This window comes from Copadichromis virginalis, linkage group LG1 (genome assembly GCF_057382275.1).
Source record: "Copadichromis virginalis isolate Kocher_CV1m ecotype Utaka linkage group LG1, C_Virginalis_male_GT1.1, whole genome shotgun sequence".
Classification (NCBI taxonomy): domain Eukaryota; kingdom Metazoa; phylum Chordata; class Actinopteri; order Cichliformes; family Cichlidae; genus Copadichromis; species Copadichromis virginalis.
Window position 1 is genome coordinate 31,078,457 of NC_140618.1, and position 20,317 is coordinate 31,098,773.

A 20,317-nucleotide genomic window follows, 5' to 3' on the forward strand; every position below is an offset into this window, starting at 1 on the left:
TGGGAAGTTAGAAAGTGGCGTGGGCGAAGGGTGGGGTAAGGGAGGGGTGTTTTCCCGTTTCACAGACGGAGAGCTCGGGACAGCTCTAAGTGATTCACTGAGGAATTTGTTTACTTGTGGTAGAGCTACAAATAACTATAGGGCTTATATAGGGCGAAAAACGACTTCCCCTTCAGGCAGCCATACAACATAAACAGAGCTGTGAGGGGAAATACTGGACTGTCTTATTAAAGCACAAACGCTACACATGTTTCACACAGCCACATGGATCCCATTACTCACTGAGGAGCTTTTTTCCCCCGCCCCATCAGGACTGCTGGCCATAGCTCCTTCATCCTCACTCTGGCAATTTGTCTACCGCTGGCTTTAATAGATCCTAAAAACATGTTATTAATCAGTCTCGGACCAATGCTGTTAGAAACTATGTGAGAGCAAAAGCTTCCTTTGTGGCATCAGACGGACAGTGTCTCAAGACGATGTTTGGCCTCCTGCCAGACGCTCTGCGTTCTTGATCCATAAACAAATTATCCACACCTTAAAGTGGACTCTGTACTTGGTCTCAGTGACCCTTGTGCAAGATGCTGTATGCAATATGTAGCCTTTCTCATTAATTCGTTTACATCTTACCACATGTTCCTCTTTTCCTCTATAGGCATTTGGGAATGCAAAGACAGCACATAACAACAACTCCAGTCGCTTTGGAAAGTTCATTCAGGTGAACTACCAGGAGAGCGGCACTGTGAGAGGGTAAGAACCCAGAACCAAATTCTTATTAATGTCCAAATAAAATAAGAAATAATGTTAAAGTCAACCACTTTTCTTGTACTTTTTTTTTTTTTTTTTAAACAGAGCTTACGTGGAGAAATACCTCTTGGAGAAGTCAAGACTGGTCTATCAAGAGCACAATGAACGGTGAGCGCATCTCAGAAATGCAGATTCTTATCAAAAGCCCTCATATGAACAGCAGAAATACATTTGGCGAGCAGGACTGGGCTGGGTTGCTGTGACGTACATTTAACACAAAACATGCATGCACCAAATCAAAGATGATAAGCTTGTGTAAAAAAATCAGTAATTAGCAGTAAGGCCAGCGAGCTTTTTATTGTACTATATTTGTAACATTTCAACAAAACCTATTAATACTCATTTTAATCCAATCTTGCAAATTGAGTGTTATAACACAAAAAAGTGAGTTTTTCTTAAAGCTGCATATATTTCACAAAAAAGCTGGTATCAGAATGTCTGTTGAAGATGCCAACGTTTAAATAGACGATAAAAATTAATTAGTGGGCTCAGCAGTAATATTGGTGGAGTGCACAGTCGGCCCCTTTTGCTAGCTACCTCTGAGATGGATTTAAGGTCCATAAAAACTTTTGAAGTGTGCATTTAAAGAGAATCTTGGTCGAACAGCAAACATTTTCTCTCTAACCTTTCCACTTCAGCCCGACTCTGTCAGAAACAGAATGCACACGCAGATAAATAATCTGATGGAAGTGAGATGTCGTGGTTGTTTTTCAGTCAATAATTTGATCCCACTCCAAGACATCGGTTTCACAAGTAGTTTAGCAAGATGGTTTTCTGTAGAATGTGGATCACCAAGAAGTCAGTATAGCTCAGTAGGTAGAGTGGTCACCCCATGATCAGAAGGTCGGGGGTTCGAATCCACTAAACTGCTACCCTGAGGTACCCCTGAGCAAGGTACCGTCCCTACACACTGCTCCCCGGGCGCCTGCTTAGTGGCTGCCCACTGCTTCACTGAGTGAATGGATCAAATGCAGAGAAAAACAAGTAATTTCCCCACGGGGATCAATAAGCTATACATTATTATTATTAGTCAACTTGTCAGTTTTCACACCACATGAATTGAAACGAAACCTGTAAGATGAAATTTGAAACCCCTCTCTATAGTTGCTCCAGTTTTGAATACTAACAATGCTAAAATTACCATGCTGACATTCTAGCCTGCTGAACATAACAAGCCTGTTTCCAAAATAACATGGAAAGCACTGTATACTGTATTGCTGGATGTCAGGAGTTTGCTGTGCTCACTGCACTCAAAATAAAGTCCTGCATCCCACTCAGTCAGTTTGCTAAAATGAGCATGTTCATGGTGATGATTAATACAGTAACTGATCGGCTGCTAAAAGCATAGGGCTTTTTTGGGGGGGCATAGATGATTAAGCTGTTTTGGTACATGGGGGATAATATCCATCTCAGTGGAAAGAACATAAGATTAGGAACGTTGTAGATGGAGATAAACTTCTTAACCATTTCCAGAAACAGATGTTTTTATAATTAAAAAAAACACTGTAAAGTTTGAACTAATTGAGTTACAATGTAATAATTTTTTGTTTCTTTGTTTTTTAGAAACTACCATGTGTTTTACTACCTGCTGGCAGGAGCAAGTGAAGAAGAGAGGAAAGCCTTTCACCTCAAGAAGCCTGAAGAATACCATTACCTCAGTCAGGTGGGACCTTTAGCATCAGGCACTGCAGACTTGATCTTACACTAGCCGTGCCATGTAATGTGATATTTGTTACAGTTTTCATTTATCTGTAACATTGTAAATGTCGTCAGCATGTGTGGAATAATGACACAGGGGGAAAATAGTTTTTTGACACGTGCTGCACTGCTGTCCTTCACATACACACTATCTAAAATGTTCAGCTGTTTCAGGGACAGACACAGCGTGTTAATTTGTTTGCTTTTCATTTTGACTTCTAGCTGCACGTACTGTATAGTAGGTTTGTCTTCACTTCCGTCTTTATTTACATTTTTTTTTTTTGTTCATGCAGTGAGGCAACCTCACTGCTTCACTTCTGCTGACAAAAACACACACCAAATGGTATTCGTCCCCCATCTCTGTTGCTCTGTTGTCCTAAAGGAAAACGGGTTTCACATAACTATGAAATAAAGCCACAACAAACACAGAAATAGTCAGTCTGCATATGAAATGCTTATGTTTTGTAAAATTTAAAGTGTCTCTGTTTCTGAGCTTGACATTCAGACGACCAGCGACCTCCCCTCCTCCAAAGTCCTCATGCCTACGCAGAAGAGAGCAGGGAATTCCTCCCATTCCTCCCAGCCACTGATGACACACACACACACACACACACACACACACACACACACACACACACACACACATTCTGTTCATGCCCTTGTATTTTGCCCTTCTCTTCTATTTTGGGAACCACATGTGAATATATTATAATATAAATGTAAATTATAACTCCCTAGCTAGAGCTCTTGCATGGATTTCAGTGTTCGCACAAGGAATCAAGTTTTTACTATGTGTATGTGTTTGTGTGCGTATAAGAAGAAACTGAAATTTATTTATGAAGTAACTTTCACACACAGTCACAAAGCAGTGTACACAATATATATTCTAAAAAAAGAAAAAAAAAAACAGAAAAAAGATTGATGCCCTTAATATTATTTTCTTCCAGAGTAACATCGTGCAGCATCATGTTGTACCGCAGCTAAAAGAAACAAAGTTCCCCAAGGAGGTGCACTTAAGGACACCCTCACTGAGGCTCATTGATTATATGCTGAAAAATTCCAGAATGCACAGATGAGCAGATAGCAGATGTTGCATGAAATAATGGGAATCTGGTACTCTACTGCGAATCCTGCGTTTTTGCAGCAGTGCCTGCTCACAATCTGGAAATGCAGTAATTACTTTAATCTACATAAATCTGTGGTTGTAAATTGCTGCCTGGGGTTTGTTTTCTGCAACAGTGTGTCTGCAAGTTGAGTTTCATACCTCATCAACAACCCTGTTTTAAAAAAACAAACAAAAAAACAAAACAAAAAAAAAAAACCCCACAAGTAATTGACGTGAACAAGTTGAAGTTTAACTTTGCTCACTGAAAAATTGCAAAGAATTTGAAGATTTTATAATCTGCCGTGCATAATATCATTAAAACATTCAGAGAATTTCGTAGTCTCTGTACCAAGGGTAACACTGAGAAAACTCCAGCATGCAAAGAAACTACATAGAGAGAAGGCAGCAGTATTTCTAAGCTTATTTAAGATGGTCTGAAAGAAAAGATTTTTCTTACAAATCAAAATTTAAGCTGAAATGAAGGGAACCATCCAGGCTGTTATCAGCACACAGTTTAAAAGCCAGCATCCATAATGGCGTGGGGGTAGCTTGAACATCAGCAAAGTGCTATAAATGCTGAATGATTTATAAAGGTTGTTGAGCAACATATGCTGCCATTCAGACTGTTCTTTTTCAGTGAAGCCCTTGCTTATTTCAGCACAACAATACAAAACCACAGTCTGCAGCATGGCTCAGTAGTCCAGTTCCTAAACTCAAGAAGGAAGAAAAGAAAATATTTCAATATCAAAACTGTAGCACCTGGTCCCATTAATACCAAATGTCTCATTTAGGACACGGATAATGAAGAATTATGTTTTAACATTTGACAACAATAAAATCTAGGGTTTGGATGGCTTGAAAGAATTCAGTTCTACATTAGTAGAAATCAGTTCTTATCTCAGGAGGTAAAAAATGAGTCATAAAAAGGTATTTAAAGTTGAAGGAAAGCCAACAATTCATTCTGGTGTCTTAATATTTTTGTGTGCTGCATGTCTGGACCTCTTATTTCCTCCTGCTTTCATGTCTTAATGTGTTCAACCATAAAGTTTTTATGTGGTAGTGTCTGAGTGTGTTTTCTTTGTCTCTGTCATCACTGCTTATATGCTTAAAAGTGTTTGACTTTGAATCGTCGATGTTTGAGACTGTAATGAACAGCCTGTATCTTAACAGCACGTCTTCGTTGTCATTAGTCCCTCTTAAATCTGCGCTCATGTTTGACCAGTATAGTGTGTGTTGTCATTGGAATGCTGCTCTCTAACCTTGATCTTGCCTCCTGTAAACTGGTCATTTCCAGATGTCAAAGACAAGCCACCAACGTCATTGGGAGAGTTACTGTGAGAGTGAGCCGGTCAGTATCAGCTGTGTGTTAACTGTCCGTGTGTCTGCACGTGTTGCAGAAACCTTAGCCGGTAGATTTTGTGTCACCTGAGCACTCGCAGCTGAAGCTGCACTTCATCTGCACAGTTGCACACCTCCTCCACCCCTCCACCCACCCGTTCCTATGATTCCCTTGCTTATTTTGTTGCTTTTTGGATATATCCTGGTTTGGTTTGGGGAGCATTTATTTGTTTTTGTATTCCCCTGTTGTACTCCTTCTGAGTTCTGGTGGTATGTCTACTCATATCCTGGCCACTGTAGCTGCCTGTGTTGCTCTAATTTTTTTTCTTTTTGATCGTTGACCGGTACAGTATTTCCTGCAGCACTCATTTGAATTTGCTGTCCTCCATACACTACAGAAATCCCAGAGTAATCTTGTGTTCAGACAATTTGTAGCATCAAAAACTTTTAACACACTCATAACTAAGGATGGGTATCGTTTATGTTTTATCCGATACCGGTGCCACACCGGTACTTTTGAAACGGTGCTGGTGCTTAAACGGTGCTCAAACCGGTGCTCGAACCGGTGCTTAAAGAATGGAGAACACACACTTTGTCCAAAAACCTCTCATGTTTAGCTGTTTTTTGTTTTTTTTTTTGTAAAAAGATAACAATGTTAGCCTTTTCTGCAGCTATAGGGCATATATGGTATCACTCGGGTTTTTGGGGGATGTTGCCAACTCCAGGTCCGATAACAGGCACCACACCCGCAGTAGATGTGCTCGGTATGACGTCTTGCAGCAAGCTATCAAATACGGCGCATTTCTCGGCTTTTAACAAAAACGCTATGCGTCGCCAGGTGTTTCATCGGATTTGAGGTGTTACCTCCTTTGACAGTATCACAGTATCAGCTTAAAGCACTTGTTGCAGGCTGCTGAGTTTGCATATTTTGCTGTGAAGTACAGCCAGACTTTTGACCGCTTTGCCTTGAGCATCTGTAGCTCTGCTCTAAAAGAACGTACGTACCTGGACCCGCCTACTATCCTCGGAAACGTAAAATGATTGGCTAGAATCTAAAGTGTATCACAGCTCAGGAAAAAAAAGCACCGAAATGTGTGCTGCTTTTCGGTCTGGTTACTACCGTTTATGTCGGCACCGATACCGGTACCCATCCCTACTCATAACTTTGATGTGTGACCTCACCTCTGAAACATGGGAAACACTGGATTGAAGAATGTCAACGATCAAAAGGTCTTCTCTCATTACTGTTGGGATTCCTTGTGTCTTTTTTGGGGGTACTGCGTGTTTTTGTGAGTGTATTAAAGCATTTATAGTGATTAGAAATGCTTTTATACTTTCCATTGACATGAATAGAAGTCAATGGAAAGCTTAAGTTTTTAGCTGCAGTTCATTAATCCGGTAATATTGCAAAATATTACAAAATTCAATGCAAGTTGTTGTATAATGCTGATAATATAGGTTTGTGGTTCTTGACACTACTGAGGAGAAATGCTATAAATATACCCAGACTGCACTGTGAGTAGACAAGCGGTGATCCGTATTTTGACTGACATCTTTTATGACATCTGGAATCTTTAGACACCTTTTTACTACACTGACTGCTTTCATTGAAAAGAACTTCAAGTTTGAACAAGCAACGTTCACATAATGTAGGTTTTGCTGACGTGGAAATGTAACACCAGAGCTTTTAATGGGTCAGTGTAAATTTCTGCTGTAAAGGAAGAGAGAAGGAAGCGAGGAGGCGGCACACTGGTGCAAGCATGAGTCTCAGTGTTTGGAGTGTTTGTGTTTCTGAGGCACAGTTTGTGATAATTATTGCAGGCATAGTGGAATGGGCCTATAAAGGAAAGAGCAGAGCTCACTTTATGGTGGGTGTATGTAGTTCAGTGAAGTACTGTGTACTTATGTAGAAACATCAAAGCATATGTTTCTAGGAACGCTCTTGTAAACAACCAATCTAGATCCAGAATGATCTAAAAGTATACTCCTGCTAGTATTCATATAGCTGCTAAATAGAATATTTCTTGTATTTAATATATTTTTCAATCACGTCATGACTTTGGTCTTGTTATGACAGTCAAAACATTGCACTATAGTCACTATATTTACTCTGCTAGTTTAGGTGATTGTCCATTCTCAAGAACAGGCTCATCCATAAACTGCTCTTCCTGTCGGCTTCACTGCTTGCCAAATTTTTTGTGGATTGGTTTAAAGTGGAGTGCCAAAGCAGATTTTCCACTACATGAGCAGAACCTGCACACGCCACTGTTCACTAGACACTCTGCACATTAGGCTCAAGTTTTGCAGATTTCTTTGACCCCAAGCTTCTTAATGATAGCTTATTTCAGTAATTTGTCTGCTTTAGGCAATATTTCTGTTTTTTGTTTTAAATTTATTTTAAGCACAATGTAAATTTAAAAAAAAAAAAAAAAACTTTTTTAAAGTGTATTTGCTAGACAGTCTGTAAACCTTGAAAACATTAAGGCACCGCATATGTCAGCAGTCCTTCTAAACCTCAGAGTAGCTTGTCATTAGCCCTTTTGGCTTCCCCGGTCACTGTGTTGTAACAGCCTCCGCAGGCCTGATAACATCTAAAAACGTTTTTATTTTTTTTTTCTGCAGGACTGCTTCAATGTAGAAGGAGAGGACCTGAAGCATGACTTTGAGAGGCTTCAGCTGGCCATGGAGATGGTGGGCTTTCTTCCTGCCACACGCAAGCAGTGAGTGACAGACACAGAAACCATTATTTACCTATGGTATCGCCTATTTATACAGTCTAGTTCAGCAGTGTTTCATCTAACTGCACTCGCCCCTACTTTTGTTTTATACTATAAATGATAGCTTTGCAGGCCACCACAGCTCCCACCATCACTACCAGTACTGTAAAGTAATTTTTCAGTCCAACTTTTACTAATAAAATCAATGGATTCCGCTGATTGAGATGATATACTTCCACTGCAGTGTCCCATGAATGGTCTCTAACTGTTGTTTAGGATCTTCTCTCTGCTGTCGGCCATCCTTCACCTGGGTAACATCCGCTACAAGAAGAAACCTTACAGGGACGACCAGATAGACATTGTTAACCCAGAGGTGCTACCTGTTGTGTCAGAACTGCTGCAGGTAGATGGCAATGCTAAATATATTTCTACATATTATATGTCTAGATTGTGAAAGGCGGATGATTTTAAACTGCTAAATACACTTCCTATTTGTTCAAGCCAGGATAAAGACACACACACAAGCGTGTATTCATATCTTTGTGGGGACATCTCATTGACATAATGCTTTCCCTATCTGCTTACCCTAATCCTAACCATCAAAATTGAATGCCTAAACCTAACCATAACCTAATTGTAACCATGACACTAAAACCACATTTTGAGTCTGAAAAATGCCTTCAAACTTGTGAGGACTGGGATTTTGGGTCCCATAAGGGTTGTTGGTCCCCACAAGTATAGTAAACTTCCAATTTCTGGTCCCCACAAAGATATTAATACACATACAGACACACACAAAAGCACATTTTCGGTTACTTTAAACGTAATCAGGTGTGAAGGGCAGCTTGAAAAGGGTTTCAGCTTTCTTTTGAATGAGTGAACACTTGTGTCTCACCATCATCTCTAGGTAAAAGAAGAGATGCTGTTTGAAGCCCTGACAACGCGGAAGACGGTTACTGTGGGAGAGAAGCTGATCGTTCCCTACAAGCTGGCTGAGGTGAGACTGGAGCTGCTTTGCGGCTTCTCAAACAGTAAATAAATAAAGCTGCAAATCAAAATGTACGACAAAATCTTAATAAGTCATCCACAATAACATCTACCTACTCTGAGCAGAAGGAATGCAGATGTTTCTGCCAACTTGAAGCCCGTTCGGTTGTTGCACATCAGATTTCTGCTTGTTCCTTTGTCTTCGTGACATGGGCTCTTTTGAACATGTCCAGATGCGTGAGCTGTCTTGCTTTAGGTAGGTGGGCTAATGCTGATGGCAAATGAAGGCCCGACTCGTGCAGTGGGCAGCCGCGTTGCATTCCAGAGTTGATTGCGGCCACAATTCTTGTGATTCCACCACCGCATTTCAGCGGGTCTGCGCCTTACTAAAAATATGCACAGTCTATTTTTAACGGAAGCCACGTCAAATAGTAGAGAGCAGGAAGTCTGAGACAGGAACAGAGTGGAACTTTTGGTCATTTTTCAAGCGATCGTAGAGATCAGTTGCTGCATGTCTGAAATTCTCTTTGTGTGAAGCACAGAACGAAAGTAAACACAGGCTCATGATTGATGTGTTGTGAATTAGTAGGCAATTAATATTTACAGTGTGTTTTGATTGGCTTTTTCTGGCATTCGTACCAATGTAGTTAGTATGATGCCAGATTTGAAGGCGCATAGGTATAAGTAGTTTTTGGAGTGTTTTCACATCCGGCCCGAACACAATGGCACTGCAGTTGTGGCTCTTCAGTGTGACCTGGCTGTGTTTACAGAAAAGCACGCACAAGTACCGGATCTCCTCCTGCTCACTCTTGATTCTCCGCAGCTTCTTCGTTTAGTGGCGTCAAGTGAGGGCTCTGAGTCACAGCAGTGCGCACTTACACAAACCCACATGCACAAAGTCCTTCAGTCTGTTTAGAGGGAAGGGAAAGCATTTCAAGTCCCTCTAGAGTTTTCATGGGACCTCCTCTCTCTGAAAACAAACACATCATGGTCTGCAGATGCGAGCCATCTGAAAGAGACGAGGGAGCAACACGAATACAGGGTGTAAAGAGCCCCCGATACATTTTATTTATTTTTTGTTACATATGCTGTAATGCACAGACTTTAAAAATGATCACGATGCCTTCAGTATTTCATACTTTGCTGATGTCAGATCTTGCACACACAGGCTGTGACTTGAGTTAAATTTTTTGTTTTGTTTTTTACAGCACAGATTTTCTGCAGCAGTCTCAGCAGTATTTTACCACAGACTCTCCAAAAAGACGGTGCTGTGCTGTGTTGTGCTGTACATTCCCACCAAAACAGCAACAACCTCATAATGGCCCGCTGGATATTTAGGAGTCATTTTATATGAACAAACAGTGATTGTTGTGGTAGCACACTGGGTGGTCTTTGAGTAAATATTGCTCTAACAGTCTCAACAGTCCCATTGCCTGTTAACTGAAGTCAGACAGTTGAAAACCTCAAAGAAGTCTGAGTGTTTCTGTACTGAGTTTTCTCCATTTGGTCAGACTTATGAGACAAGTGAATGTTTTAAACCCTGCTTCCTCTAAATGATGAAAAGCTTCTGGGTTATTAGACTATGGTACGTACAAGGATCCCAATAGGCTCTCCTGACACATCGAAGACATATTTTGTCTGAGGATGTTAAAAATATCCTGCTTAACTGTTTAGAAACCTGTGATTCTTGCGTTGGGGTAGCCACTCAGTGGGTTGTTTTCTGCCGCTCTTCTTTGCTGCAGTGAGGTCAAGTCTTTCCAGCAGATACAGGAATTAAAAAGTTTTTCTTCATAATTTGACAAGGAAGCTTTTGCACAAAAAATCCTGTCTTTTATGAAAGAAGACACAAAATAGATCACTCTGTCAGTCAATCCAAGCTTTTAAATCCCCAGTATTGTGATTGGAACTGAGACATAAAAATATTACTAGTTTTTCATCCAAATATTTCATGCTTGTTGCCTGAATATCATGTTGATATTGCCAGCAGTGAGGTCAAAAATGTATGGAGTCCATGCTTGGCTTATAACAGCTGATATTTCTGTTGGGCCTTGATTTTAAAGCTGAACTTCTGCACGTCCATCTATCACAAGTTGACAGATCAGAGTGCAACTGATGAGTGTAATCCTCTCTAATGACATTTATAATGACTCAGCGACGCCCTGCTGTTGCACAGCGCAGTCTACCAACATGTTTTGGTTGAGATGTCAGACTTGTTTGGATAGGAGCACTGTCTCTTCTCTCCTTGGTATCTGCTTTTTCCATCTTAGGATATCCAGTTTTATATTTTCCATCAAAAATTCAGAATAAAAGTGTGTGTGATAGGACTGCAGGAATGTGATTTACGCTCAGGTCAAAGTATAAGTGGTTGATTTTTAAAGTAGAACCACATACAACCACATCTCCACATGCTGATTCACAGTTCATACAGGGCCATTTTACATTTTGACCATTACAAATCAGCTTTATTTTCTGTATTTAAAGACCTTCTTTCATTTTATTCTCCTGGGCCTGTACAATAAGTGCAGTGTTAAGAGGGGAGGCATTCAAGGCCAAACTCTAATGTGTAAAACAGATGTGTGGCACACTGAGTTTGGGGGGAAATACTGAGGAATACTGTAATTGCTGTGAAGACAGAACAGGCAAAACTGCATGAGAACAAATATGAAACGTGGTCTTCAACAACTTGGATCAAATGAGTACAGTTAATGCAAATTACCAGTAAAAACCGCCTCTTCTTCACTTTTAATAAAACTTGACTGTCATCTCTTTTTAAGGAGTGCATGCACATAGAAACTGGTGCTCCTGCTTTCCACTTCTTAATGGTGTTGACTGAGAGATTACAGTGATAGTGTATGTTTGCCTTTAGGCTGGTACAGTGAGAGACTCCATGGCCAAGTCTCTGTACAGTGCTCTGTTTGACTGGATTGTCTTCAGGATCAACCACGCTCTGCTCAACATCAAAGACCTGATGGAAACCACCAAGGTAAGATGACAGAGAATATTAAAAGCGCATGAGTGTAGTCGTTCTTCAAAACAATAATGACTCTTATTACAGATTCGGTTTTTATTTTTCATTCATTTGTTTCTGTTGGTGTCTTCTTCAGATCTTGTCCATTGGAGTCCTTGACATATTCGGTTTCGAAGACTACGAGAACAACAGCTTTGAACAGTTCTGCATCAACTTTGCCAACGAACGTCTCCAGCATTACTTTAATCAGCACATCTTCAAACTTGAACAGGTGAGTCTTTTGTTAAACCGAAGCAGGACACGCATCTTTCCCTATCCTTAAACTTTTAAGCTGCTGTGTACGTTTTGTTCTATCTGTCCAACTAAGTTCTGATTGTGGCCATTTACAAGGAAGTGCACACACGTTCTTCAACACTTAGTCCAACAGGGCTAAGAAAGATGAACGTCACCCCAACCTGTGACCACCACAAGTGAGGATGTATGTTTTCTTAAGCGAGCTGATTAACTTCAAAGGCCTTTTTAAAGTTGAGATCTGTAAGGTTTACCTGTAAGTTAAATAGTGTGTTTAGATTGAGATTGACAGGATCAGCTGCCTGCCCTGACATGTTTTGAGAGGCTGGGGCTGCTCGAAAACCATGAAATACACCACATGAAGGTCTTTGTATCTAGTCATTACTGTTTTGCGCAAAGGCAGTTATTCACAAACCACCTCTGTGTCATAATTGTTTTAGCAGTCATCCTCTAAAAAAATGTGTAAAGGGGGGCTTCAAACACTTTGGATGTTAGGTTAGATTAAATGGTTGTTTTTTTGCTGATGGCTTATTCGGTGACCCAAAAGCAAATGTTCGAAAGATTTTTTAAAGGATCAACATGTCGCCAAGTGTGCGTGATTTCACGTAGCCTGCTTGCAACATTACTCCCAGCATCAGCTTTGAGAGCCCCATGAGAGGAGGCTGAATATTTCAGTAATAATTCCGGGGTCAGCCTCTTTGGTGTGTTTGAGAAGTTCATATTTTTTTAGGCATGCTTAACATCACTGTCTTATAATATGTGACTTCTTTTTAATAAGACTCTGAGACAGCGTTCAGTGTTTGTTATTTCTCATAATCCCACAGTGCTTCCTGTGCTACTGGTTACTGCATGAACCCTCAAATCTCAAGGAAAATCAGTTGCCTTTAATTCCAGCCTGAGAGCCTCAACCTCGGTGTTTGTGTTTCATTCTGGAAAAGTAGTATTTTGTGGTTAAATAGCTTATGTAGGGTTTTTTTTTTTTTTTTTTGGTGTTGCTTGGATATTTCTCTGGCTGTCCTTCTGGATTTCCTTTGTTTTGATGCCATCCGTTCCCCCTTTCTTCCATTTCCTAAAGAAATGTAAGAACTGGAACAATTTAATATCTTATTTGGGTTTGAACATGTTTGGGGGAGGGGGGAATGAAAAAAAAAATAAAAAAAATGGATGGATGGATGGATGTAGCCTGTGCATGGATTGGCACATTACAGCCATTGCTCAGCTTTACTCTACCTTCCAACACCTGGTATACCAGATTATATCTGTGGCAATGACTGTATTATAATAATAATAATGGATTGGATTTATATAGCGCTTTTCAAGGTACCCAAAGTGCTTTACAATGCCACTATTCATTCACTCTCGCATTCACACACTGGTGGAGGCAACCTACGGTTGCAGCCACAGCTGCCCTGGGGCAGACTGAGAGAAGCGAGGCTGCCATATCGCGCCATCGGCCCCTCTGGCCAACACCAGTAGGCAGTAGGGTAAAGTGTCTTGCCCAAGGACACAACGACCGGCGACCTTCCGGTTACAGATGCATGTCCCAACCCCCCCGAGCCACGGTTGCCCGTGTATATTTTGGCAGAAACATAGCATATAAAATGCCAGCCCTGACGCACCACTTCACAATATATTGACCCTTATACCACCTATGTGCTCTTTAACAGGTTTGTGAAATTATTGTGTGTAAAAGTGAACAAAACATAGGCAGTCTGAAAATCCCATAACATGATTCAGCCGGGATGGCAGGGTGACCAAGAGCAGGCATACTTCAACCAGAGGAAGTATGCCCGCAAGTCTGCTGTAACTGGTGTTTCACCCCCTCAGCTACAGTTCCAGTGTAGATTTCCATGCATCTGTCAACCACTGAGTCACTCTGTTGGAGCAGATAGGGGTTAAATAAGTCAGTAATGCCTGTCTTGTTGCACCTTTGTGAAATCACTTCGTCATCTAGTCACTCACTAACAATCAGTCGCTAACTGTACTTGTAGTTGAAATATTTATTCATGGCAACTGTGAAGGCAAATACATGGAATAACCAGCAGGACTTTACCCACAAAGGAGAAAATGTGAATTTGACATGATGTGAACTGTTTAACATTATTACATTGGATATTATAAAACGGGCAGCAGACTTTGTTCTTTTAGACTAAATGATGAAAGTGGTGTTGAACACTTTAGAGGATTCCTGTGGCCTAACCACACATTCTTTTGTGTTCCCCCGTTATTGAGAAAATACCAGTCTGTCATCCCCAATATACTGGTCATAGTATGTCCTAAATATCCCTCTTTTTAGAACTCTGTCAGTGGATATTTCTTTTATTTGTTTTCACGTTTTGTTCCATTCAAAGAAAACACATCTGTCAAGAAAATACTTGGTTGGTTTTTGTTTTGTGTGTGTGTGTGTGTGTGTGTGTGTGTGTGTGTGTGTGTGTGTGTGTGTGTCTATTCGTAAAGATGAAAGTTGTACAAAAAATTAAAAAAAAATTGTTGGTGGATGACTGGATATGTAAAGCGCTTTGGGGTCCTTAGGGACTAGTAAAGCGCTATATAAATACAGGCCATTTACCATATTTACCATTTGTTGTTGAGTTAATATAAAGAAAGACTAACTGTATAACAGCCTGACAGTTCTCAGTAGAAACACGACAAAGAAGCTGATTCTGCATCTTCCGGATACATTTTATGGGTTTTTACTGATACAGACAAAATAAAAGTGAATCATAGTTTTTATGGAAAGATGACTTAAAGGCACGTGGGTAGTGGGAGTTACGTTATTCCAGACAATATGACAAAGTTAGAAATAGCACCCCCATAAACCAAAACTCAGCAATTACCAAAGAGTTGAGTCAACTCACTGTTTATTTAAGAGCAGAGTATGTGGCAATATACGGGATTACGCAGACACACACTTTGTCACCTGAGTGTGTGCAGTCTTAAGAGATTAGAGTAAAGTCCTGGCTTTAGTATTGTACTCAACAAAAGCAGCTGTTATAAGAGATAAATGGAATTTGTCACATTATTTGGTTGGGAAAAGTTCTGACTGACTGAGTGGGCCAAATCTGGCACACAGCCCAGGTGATGAGTGAAAACTGTCACAGGCACAAATGCACATCAGATAAAATGTTCACTCTCAGAGGCCCCAATGCATTATACTAGAGCTCACACTGGCGTCTCATGACGAGGGACGGATTCGATGTGAACAATCTTGTTGGATTCTGGAAAAAATGACGAGCATGCTCCCAGTCACCTGACACGCCGCCTTTGGGGTCGAAAGCTGTGGAATCTTCGACTGACAGTATGGAGGGCACATAGTGCAGGTGGTCAGAAAGGGGCTTCCAGGCAGTAAAAGTAGCTGTTAGGACATGCCTGAGAAGATGACCTTGAATGTGAGATCGGTCAAATTTTAATCTGCTGTGGTTTCTGCTGTCAGAAACTCCTCATTAGACGTTGTCTGTGTCTATTAATCATATGACATTTTTCTGTGCGTATGACCAGAAGCAATAACCGTACAGCCGTTTGCTCAGTTGAATTGCAGCATAAAACAACACTTCGCCTTTAAGGTTTACTTTGTTCCGAGTAAGTTTGGCTTCCTTCTTGAAATATTCTTCCTGTGAACTAACAGTAAACAGCAGTAATTAGTTGCATATTTTTCCTCCAGACTTTAGGCTAACAAGAGATTACACAAGAGAAAGAGATTTTGTTATTAAACCTCTGCTGGATTAAGGTCTTTATTGGTTAAATCTTTCCCAGGAACACAGGAAAATAACATGTATAAGGAAGTAATACTGATAAATACTCCGAATGATTCTTTCATTATTAAACCAGCAGGCCAGGCGACCATGCATACAAACTATAGCCACTCTGACTGTAAGATTTAAAACTATCTAATCAGCCTTGGACTGGTTCTCTGCTTTTGATTGTATGTTGTTAATGATTTTTATTCATTTATTTTTTATGAGCGTTTGTGATGCTGTCTGTAGTGTCACATGCAGTGCAAACCCACTATAACAAAGCGTCTGTGCTTCTCAACAGCTTCAGTGCATTAAAGGACAACACCATATATTTTTTATGTTATACCCAAACGCTTTAGTATTTCAATACAGCAAGCTGGTGACATTTATTGCCTTAAAGAAGACGTTCATCAGATTCCAGTCCTGTGAAGTAAATTTTTCTTGAAGGTGTCGCTAAAGCTGAGCTCTCTGTTTGTACATGATGTGACCCTGCAGGAGGAATACAGGGCAGAGGGCATCAGCTGGCGAAACATAGACTACATCGACAACACAGGCTGCATCAACCTGATCAGCAAGAAGCCCACAGCGCTGTTCCACCTACTGGATGAAGAGTGCAAGTGAGTATTTATGTCTCCCTACCAGTTTGACTGGTTTACTTCTTTAGAAATTCAGTTTAGCTTTGCTGTAGTAAACTACCTGATAATTCAGCAGGTGCTGAGTACAGGTGACGAGTTCAAATTGGCAGGTGTTATTCTGCAACTGAAAAATCGCTGGTTTCATTACAGCTTGGGATCTTCGTGGTGTTTGATACCCTCCTCCCCCTGCCTTCTCATGTTGATCTTTGTTTTGTCCTTGAAATACTAAAATCAGCGAGGCACTGAACCTAAAGTGTTTCCGCACTGTTGCAGAGTTCCAGCTGCAGAGCTTCTACAGCTGGACAGTGTCCTCTGCACAGGTTTTATATTAGCATGAAATAAAACAGGTGTGAAAAATGCACAATCCCTTCTCGGCCTCCTCGAGCTTGTAGTTTTGGTATTGTGGCGAAACACAGAACTATCGACACAGACAGAGGAACTAGTTTTGTGTAGGGAAATTACTATATGACACACAAACAGCAACCTAGAGATGGACAGAAATAAATTGGAGTACCTAACAGACTCTTGTTTGTCTGAAGGACCACTCACAGCACATGCTAACATCACTGCATCTCTCCTGTCCTTATGAGTGGACAATTTTTCTTTTATGCTCAATTGGAAAACATTGTGCAAGATTCTGAGTGTGATTCCTACTACACTTTATAAGAACATTGACACATTTCAGACAAATACACTTAAATTTTGTCAGATTTCTCTAAATTGTTAAGCAAGATGGAGTTGTCCAGAATCTATACCTGCTAAACCTCAATAAAATATGGTGTTTTCGGGTACATGGCGTTACTGCAACTATTTTACAAGTAATATTTCCTTCTTTAACTCCCTTTATTCTCCATTTGGACATTAAATCAAATTCCTCCTGTTAGGCAAAGCTGGAAGGCAGTGACTCTTTAGCTGCTCTGTTTTCATAGCTCAGGTTTCACCCTGTTCCAAAACCCCTGGTGTCTCATTCTTCCCCTCGCTCCTCTTCCTGTAAGCTGTTGATTTTCTGCAAAATTGCTGGCTCTTGATACTGACGCACTGTAGAGATATATGAACTGAAGTCGGCCTAAAAGGATAATCTTCAACCTGTGGCAAGAGAGGTTAAAATGTCAAAAGTGGTTACAGATCAGATGATATTGGCTTCCCACGTTTCCACCGCTATGCTCTGCTATAATATAATACAGTTGTAGCAACTACACACAGAGTGGTGAAAAAAAATAATATCTTGAATTCATCATGTTCTGTGTGGATAACATCAGAAATCTGTTGGACATTTTCTGTGTGATTCGTGTTACAGCATTAAGACATAGTTGGCGTCTTGAATCAACTTCATCAAGAGCGTGATTCTCAAGTTTCCTTTCTTGAGGTGTTTTGATATTAAAAACAAATGTAAAACCCGTTTTACTTCAAAGCATATGTTTCTTTGTTTCCTTTCCCAGTTTCCCTCAAGCCACCAACCAGACTTTGTTGGATAAGTTCAAGCGACAGCATGAAGGAAACAGCTACATCGAGTTCCCTGCTGTCATGGAGCCTGCCTTTATTATCCGACACTATGCTGGCAAGGTCAAGTACGGAGTCAAGGTCAGTGCCATCTTCGCTCTCTTAAGAATCTAAGTCTGTCCAGCCAGTATTTTTTTTCTTTTCTTTACATGTGTGACCTTCACAACAGGAATGTAAGTGCTAAGGCAGGAGCTGTAGCACTAAGCTACATAATACTTCTGAACAGTGTTGTGTTTATATATTTATCTCTCTCTCACACGCATGCACGCAGGATTTCAGGGAGAAGAACACCGACCACATGCGCCCGGACATCGTAGCTTTGCTAAAGAGCAGCAAGAACGCCTTCATCTGCGGGCTTATCGGCATCGATCCGTCAGCAACTTTCCGCTGGGCAGTGCTCCGCGCATACTTCAGGGCCCTGGTGGCTTTCAGGCAGGCTGGAAAGAGACACACGCACAAGAAACACACTGGTAAGAACCCACACCAATGCATTAATGGTTGACATACCCTATAGTTAGCTCACTAACCTCTAGCAGTGAGGGAAAGTATGCTCTGTGAAGGGAAGAGATGTTCCTGACTGAGAGGTAAACCTTAGCAAAGCACAAGAAAGCTTATAAAACATAATGTCATCAGAAAAATCTATGCACCTGTCTTACAGTGTCAGGGCACCTGCTCATGCTTCATTTGTACTTTAGGAAATGCTCCATAGCTCACAGTTTAGATAAAAGTTGCCATTACATACTGTACTATACGCCAACCTGCTGTGCGTCTTGGTTCATTATGTTTATCTCAGCCAGGTTTTGGATTCACTATGCAGTCACTGTTCTGTAGTCTATGTGTGCAAAGTGCTGGTAGTTTTGCAGTGTAATGACAGTAGCTCTTGCTCTGTCTCTCTCTCTCAGCTTTGGCTTTCTGTGAATGCCTTCTTTTCCCTTAGATTTTGCTCTAGCTGTACTTCAGATGCAGTAGATGTTGCAAACAGATGTTCTTTCAGTCCTGCCGGCGTATGAATCGGACTTTTGCTCTGCATCCTCTCCATCCTTCCTTCACATGAAGCGTAGATGTTGTAATGTGGACTAGATTTTTCTTTTAGAAGTTAGATATCTTTCACTTGTCTTTAGATATCTTTTAGAAATCTTTTCAGCTAAACTAAAGATATTGTGTCACCCAAAGGAATCTTGAACATGTCTTCTAAACCGTCTCTATACAGACGCAGTTTTGTTCTTAAATTTATAAATTTGAATGCTACTGCTATCTTATAATAGAATATGTTCACTGGATAAACCACTAGAAGACGATGTATAGAAATGCCTTTGGGGGGCAAACACCTATATAAAGACAGGTCTCTCTACTGCTGCCGCCAACGTCAGTTTTGAATGTCAATCATCTTCTCTTGCACAGGTATCTCTCCAGTAGACGACTGAATTTCTTGATCTCATCTTCTTCGCTGTCTAATCTGTCATTTCTCTCTCTCTCTCTTTTTCTTGTGTATTTTTCTGTCTTCTCTCTTTCTTTTTTTTTTTCCTCTTGTTTTGCTTCTCCAAGGGCATGATGAAGCTGCTCCCTGTGCAGTATTGAAAAGTACGGATAGTTTTAGCTTTCTGCATCACCCTGTGCATCAGAGAAGCTTAGAGATCCTGCAGAGATGCAAAGAGGAGAAGTACAGTAAGGCTGCCAATACAATAACTCCTCCTACTTTCATCTGATACCATGACTAGGGGAAACTATAGGGAGAGGACCGACCAACGTTTACTACTTTTCTAGGCCAAGTAAAGCCAAACGATACCAATAAGAATATACAAACATAAAGAGGCACCATTCCTGCGTTGTGATTTGATTTAGGATGCTTACTTTAGGACTAGATGCTTGTTGGTCTCTACTCTCTTTGTCTCCCCTTTTTTCTCTTTAATGCACCTGCATGTGTTTGTTCCTGTCTTGCATGCTCTTCACTTGTATTCTTACACTGTGCTAGTAAAAGGCATGCAAAGAACTGCATTTTAATCTTGCTCTGTCAGCGAACTTTGGTGATGGAAGCAACACCTCCAGGTTTCCACCACTTTTTTTTTTTTTAGCAATAGCACATTGCTCCACTGTCATATACAATTTTGTCTGTTGGGTACTGGATATAGTTGCTTGTCCACCAAACGATTGTCTAAAATCAGCTGTTTTCCACTGTCACTAACCCCACATCAGCTGGTGATGGTGATCAAAGACCAAGGGGTGTGTCTGGCATAGCTGGGGACACAGATGTGTACATTCATATCACTAACTGGCTCAGAGGCATCTTTACATTTGGTGCTGGACATACAGCCGACCTCACACACTTTTCTTCTACAAACATTTCATGACACTCAAATGTCTTTTTTGTTGTTGTCTTGTGCCACCCTGCAGCTCCAGATGAGAGTGAAAATGTACAAAGTGATGAAAGTGAAAACGGTACATTGTCGAAGAGTGCTTTATGAGTAGGCTAACACACCTTAGAGTTGTAGGATTTCAGCACTGTGATTGATTGGCTGTAGGTTCAAAACAAATCTTGGAAT

General features: G+C 40.7%; 1 protein-coding gene across 6 annotated transcripts in view; it reads left to right on the forward strand.

Annotated features, from left to right (window-relative positions):
* myo9aa (myosin IXAa) overlaps positions 1 to 20,317 on the forward strand; it is a 97,560-nt gene that overhangs the window by 50,944 nt on the left and 26,299 nt on the right. For all 6 annotated transcript variants that reach the window (XM_085459183.1, XM_085459205.1, XM_085459199.1 and 3 more), the window contains exons 3-15: positions 653 to 747; positions 850 to 912; positions 2,368 to 2,467; positions 4,902 to 4,955; positions 7,568 to 7,665; positions 7,939 to 8,065; positions 8,570 to 8,659; positions 11,516 to 11,632; positions 11,754 to 11,888; positions 16,138 to 16,259; positions 17,717 to 17,858; positions 18,049 to 18,247; positions 19,323 to 19,442. In XM_085459183.1, the coding sequence (XP_085315309.1) occupies positions 653 to 747; positions 850 to 912; positions 2,368 to 2,467; positions 4,902 to 4,955; positions 7,568 to 7,665; positions 7,939 to 8,065; positions 8,570 to 8,659; positions 11,516 to 11,632; positions 11,754 to 11,888; positions 16,138 to 16,259; positions 17,717 to 17,858; positions 18,049 to 18,247; positions 19,323 to 19,442 (1,462 nt within the window). The remainder of the gene's footprint in view (positions 1 to 652; positions 748 to 849; positions 913 to 2,367; positions 2,468 to 4,901; positions 4,956 to 7,567; positions 7,666 to 7,938; positions 8,066 to 8,569; positions 8,660 to 11,515; positions 11,633 to 11,753; positions 11,889 to 16,137; positions 16,260 to 17,716; positions 17,859 to 18,048; positions 18,248 to 19,322; positions 19,443 to 20,317) is intronic.